At 44.5% G+C, this 5,514-nt stretch overlaps 1 protein-coding gene across 2 annotated transcripts; it reads left to right on the forward strand.

Annotated features, from left to right (window-relative positions):
* Positions 1 to 1,763: 1,763 nt before the first annotated feature.
* LOC136501922 (protein SAR DEFICIENT 1-like) lies at positions 1,764 to 5,242 on the forward strand. 2 transcript variants are annotated; one of them, XM_066497436.1, is made up of 8 exons: positions 1,764 to 1,873; positions 2,055 to 2,188; positions 2,819 to 2,894; positions 3,219 to 3,274; positions 3,461 to 3,975; positions 4,161 to 4,321; positions 4,428 to 4,616; positions 4,736 to 5,242. In XM_066497436.1, the coding sequence occupies exons 2-8, from the start codon at positions 2,061 to 2,063 to the stop codon at positions 5,093 to 5,095; spliced, it is 1,485 nt and encodes a 494-aa protein (XP_066353533.1). In that variant the 5' UTR covers positions 1,764 to 1,873; positions 2,055 to 2,060; the 3' UTR covers positions 5,096 to 5,242. The 2 variants fall into 2 exon arrangements, with proteins under 2 accessions (XP_066353533.1, XP_066353535.1); XM_066497438.1 differs by having other exon boundaries at positions 1,809 to 1,873; positions 2,036 to 2,188.
* The last annotated feature ends 272 nt before the right edge of the window (positions 5,243 to 5,514 follow it).

Here is a 5,514-nt window from a genome sequence, read left to right on the forward strand (position 1 = left end):
TGCCGTCCCTGGTGGAGGAGATCCGCGTTGTCGCCACTGTCGACACTGCTGGGAACGCCGCCGTTCGGTGTATGGAGGTGTCGCCACAACTGGTGAAGGGGAGGCACGCCGTAGCCGGTGAGGAGGAAGCCTGCCAGGGCTGGTGGGGGCAAGGCTCGCCGCTGCCGGTGGGGGAGAGGCCCGCCGCAGCCAGGCGAGTCCCACCACGGCTGGTGAGGGCGAGGCTCGCAGCCGCCCGTGGGGAGGAGGCAGGCGCCGCCACCAGTGGATTGGGGAGCAGGAGAGGAAGGGGTGCCGCCGGCCCTCATGCTTCGATCCGCATCAGCCGCTGCCGGCCGTGAGATCTAGATGCGAGAAATAGAGAGGAGAGAGAAAAGTTGGAGAGAAATGAAAGGAGACTGTGTGCATTAATTAGGGTTGGTCTTTGTACATCAGCTTTAATGGCCATTAATCCCTCCATCCAAACAGGTAGGGACTAAAGTTTAGTCCAGGGACTAAATGATCCAAATAGACCTTAAGTTTATAACAATGGTCAAAGTTTTCAAATTTTGATGGCCCCAGTTCATTTAAAAATGATGCTCAGTAACTGAAACTCGGTTACAATATGTACTCTAAAGTTGGTGCAATAACTTAACTGACGGGAACATTGGAGGAATAAGCTATCAGAAAGAGACTAATATAATTAAGATGCCAATGCTAATAATATATACAACAAGATATATCTATATGTTGCAAAAGGGATTTTAAATTCTGATGAACTGTCACAAACATATATCCAGGTACTAGCTAGTCGAAGTGATGAGTTGCTTTTGGCTTATTGGGAAGAACGAAGGTGCATAGAAAATAGCAGGAAGGTACGTAAGCTGCAAATAGATTAGCTAATAAGTAGAAATTAGTCCCTTTCAGTCGATCCAGCTAGCTAGCTTAGCTATATAGTATGGTGATTCTTATACGTACAGAAATTAAAGGCACATTAATTAAGAAAGAAACTAACGTTTGGATGTAACGTAACCGAGCAATGCATGCAAGATCCTGGTACCTGATGGGTGGCTTCCGAGCAAGACGACGTAGTATATGTTCTCTGTCACAGTCACCAGGTTCTTCGTTGCTGTACAATGCAAGCTAAGGAACGCCTAGTGAATGTGCCCAAGCAATGCAAGAGGAGAGCTTGTTTCCGAGCAAATGCCCAACAAAGACTTGTTTGTCCACCCCGGCCGGTCGTGGTCTGGTCACGTACGAATGAACACGCACGACCGACTCGGGAAAAGTGCCCAACCTGACCACACAGTCTAGCTCTAGCAGCAGCTTAGTCGTCGTCATGTCCAGGAAGCTGCGCCCGCACCAACCAGCTTTGGAATTCACGGCCTGCCGGTCCCACCTGGCAGCGACAAGCAAGACGAGATGTTCACCACCATAGAACTTTTTGACGAACGTTACATGATGCATCTGGCCTAGCTATCTTCCCAAAGCATATATGATCAGGCCGAGGCCGGCCGGTGTTGCTGCTGCCTGCTGCGTGCAAAGCCAAGCCAAGGCCTTCACTCTGCTCTCAGCATGACCAATGACCAGCAATCTATTGAAGCATATATACAATGCCATGAACTTACGCAGTGCGTGACGCCGGTTTCCGGCCACCTTCCAGGAGCCTGCCTCGAACGCGTTCTCCTGACGTGTCGTCGATGCCATTTAATTTCGACCGGTGGCCGGAAAATGGACAGCAATTCTAGGAGCCAGGCTGCCTAGCTATATATACGCTGTGCCGGCAGAGTTGCTTTCGAGCATATATGCTAACGTAATACTCAGTCAGTGTCTTATACAAAGCAAGCTCAGGCGACGACCACACTGCAGGCACTAGCTTCGGTCTGCTAGCTAGGTTAGTTTTGCTTTTACCGCAACCAAAAGCTTTCCTTCTTCCTTCCTCGATCTCTCATCCGATCCTCGATCTAGATCGTTTCATCTGGAGCACAAACCAAGCATCAACCTCTATTAAGTTGATTAGTTCTTCTCCTAAACTCTTGTTCTTCTTCCCTGATAGATCTTGATTGTTGAATCAGCTGAAGATGGCAGCGCGGAGGCCGCGGGACGACGACGACCACGTGGAGGATGATGAGGACGGGGGCGGAGCCGATGATCATCCGCACAGGCGTGGCCCTAGGCGGATCCGGCCAGCGCCGCTTGCTTTTACCGCGTAACAACTACTTGAGTTCACCGCCTCCATCAATTAGTTCATTTTTGCATGCTTTGGTTGACTCGAGTTTCCTTGCAACTGCGTACTTGGCCTCATCTCCACATATATTACTGATCCGCCGCGCCCTAGCTGCTGCCCGTTCAATTCTCCAATCATTTATTTATTTTCTGTTTAAAGTTTGAAGAACTCCGCAAAAACAAGAATAGATAGATGTATTCGGCGGTTTGAGTCGAGCGAGACAGATTGATCATCAGTTCACCACCTGTGGAGGACGACTAGAGAGCAAAATCCCATACTAATTAAATCCATGGAATCACAAAAAAAACCATTTGTAACTAATAGCTGGGAAGAAACCCATATCTAGCTACTTACCCTTTCATGCTTGCTACCTTTGTGTTAATTGACAATTTGACATCAAGAAAATGTATGTATCCTTTGGTTTTAATTAGTAGGCCACCTTATGAACTCCAATTTTCGAATTCATATTCTAACGGAAACTAAATTAAATATGTTTCTCATATAGGCGTATGCATGTGTCAATATATTCATTTACTAGCTTCCCTCTCAAAGATTCATTTCCCAGCTAGCTGGTTAACTTTCTTATTTTTGATTTCTGTACTCCTTTCGCAGTGTGGTAAGAAGAGTTGTGGCCCAAGAAACTATTCAACAAATAGTCCACAATCTGGAACCACTTATTCGTAGAGTGGTAAGACTACATGAAGCATACACATTTTTATATGTGTCAACAGTAGTACATTCTATCACTTTTATTTTTAAGCATGAAATATTGGTATGAAACTTAGTTCTTGATTGAGGAAATAAATTTATCTACTGATTGCCCTCAAAAGACAACGCAAATTGGTCTGAATGATTATTCAAATGCCTTCATAAGTTGTAGTTTATATTGAAAACTACTGCTACACATATGCGTGTTAAGTGTCAACATACACTGATCCTAATTTATTTCATCATCACCGTGAGTTTTGGAGTGCAGCTCAGCTAATAACTTCATATACAATGTTATGCTTAGGTGCGTGAGGAAATCCAGAACATGTTTTCTCATCACCAGGATCACATGCCACTCAGGTATCTGTAAATTCCTTTGTTTATTTTTATTTTCTGGATTTTTTTAAGTTTGCAGGATTCATATGTCATTGAACAAGCAAATCCAAATCTAAATTAATCAGATTACCTGAATAAGGAAAAGGCACAGCTAGCTGTAACTTTACACCTGACAACTGCATTCTGACAATATCAAATATTCTCTATCAGATCTCTTCCTCTAAGCATCCAAGAGGCAGATGCCTTGCCTCCTCCTCTGAAGTTAGTCTTCGCTAAACAGCTCAAGCTACCAATCTTCACAAACAACAAACTTGTTGATATTGCGAACAACCCAATTGAAATCCAGCTCATGGACACAAGAACCAACTATATGATCGCACCACCAGATACTCATCTTGGATCTTCATCAGTAAAACTAGAAGTGCTGGTTCTGGATGGTGATTTTCAGTGTGACGACCGTGATGTGTGGACGGCTGACCAGTTTAATGCAGCAATTGTGAAGGCTAGAGAAGGGAAGAGACCATTACTCGTGGGCTCACTCAGTGTCCCTATGAACAACCATGGAGTGGCTGTGATTGATGATGTGTCCTTCACTGACAATTCGAGCTGGATAAGGTGCCGAAAGTTTCGAATTGGTGTGCGCATCATGCCTTGGGGCCATCTTGGATCAAGAGTCAAAGAGGCAGTGAGTGGCAGCTTCACCGTCAAAGATCATCGAGGTGAATGTAAGTTTGTTTCCAACCTGTATATGTTCTATGTAGTTAATTAACATATTATCATAATTTAAAAGATAATTTACATGCTATGAGTTATGAGAAATACAACGCATGTCGATCGTCACCAATCCGCTGGTGTGTCTTCTCATATCATACTTGAGAGTTAATATATATGTTTGCATTTCCTTTACTAGTGTACAAAAAGCACTATCCTCCTTTGCTGACTGACAACATATGGAGGCTCAAGAACATTGGAAAAGATGGACCAATTGACAAGAGGTTGGAGTCTGAGGGGATTAGGAACGTCCAGGACTTCTTGAAGCTTAATACCATAGATCCTGAAAAGCTCAAAGCTGTAAGCACTCGTACACATGATATTTCTACATATACAAATATTTAGGCAAGAGCTGTATATACATCCATGCATGCTATTGAATTCGAACCATTGCTATGTTCTTCAGCTCGTCGGCATGTCAGATAGGCCATGGAACGCAACGCTGAATCATGCAAAAACGTGTGACATGGGACAGAAATGCTATGTTTTCAAGACTGTAGGGTGTGACATTACCTTTAACCCTATAGGAGAGGTCTTGGCAGCAAGAATTAGAGACCAGACATTTGCTCTGCAAGAACTGCATCCTCATCAACAGGTAACGTACAATAATCACATTGATTTATATATGGTCACTGAATTTATTTGAAGCTTTGACCTCAGTGAATTTCTAAATGATATTTTCTTGTATGATCGATGTTCTCAAATTAAACGCAGTTCCATGTGAAGCAGTTGGCCACTCAGGCATACCTGTTGTGGGATCAACTGGAGGAAGTGGCTAATGAAATGCCACTTGCTGCAAATAAGAGCTTTGTTCCCACAAGTAGTTCTGGTCGGGAGCCGAGTGGGAGCCAAGGGAGCATGATCAGCTCAGGATCTCAGAACGCTAAGTATCTTGACTGCACCGGAACCGCTACCTCCAGTGCCACAGCAATGTCGACCAACAGCAGCAGCACCTCAGATTCTACAGCAGCTGCTCCAGCTAATGATGCCATGTTCTGGAGCCCGAGCATAGCACCACCGGAATGTGACTTCAGCTGGCAGGACTCGGCAGGTTGTTGGGATGAAGTGGATTAACCTTAGCTTTGATCGATGCTGTTTGTTTCCTGTTTCCAATAATGGCCAGTTTGATCCATATGGTAGTTATTGTACTATTTCCTGAAAAGTAATGCTTTTGAACATGCATGCGGCTTGCATATGGTTTTTCAACAATAAGATTAAGAATGCAATGTACATATGAGCTACATCTACATAGTTTTAAGAAGTCCCACGTATCCATGATTAGTACCAGCAGAATTGAGTTCATTACCTAAAGAGACAACCTAGGGTTGCGGTGCTAATAGATATTCCTACAATCCTACTGTAACACATAAAAAAAATGACTTGGAAGAGGGCCAAGCCCGAGAGCGTTTCTCTCCCTGGTTCGCTTCTCCTTTCCCAGAACGCCCCCCTCCCTCTTCCCTTCATCACCTCTCTCTTTAGACCCTCCTCCCAAT

This window comes from Miscanthus floridulus, chromosome 13 (genome assembly GCF_019320115.1).
Source record: "Miscanthus floridulus cultivar M001 chromosome 13, ASM1932011v1, whole genome shotgun sequence".
In the NCBI taxonomy this organism is placed as follows: domain Eukaryota; kingdom Viridiplantae; phylum Streptophyta; class Magnoliopsida; order Poales; family Poaceae; genus Miscanthus; species Miscanthus floridulus.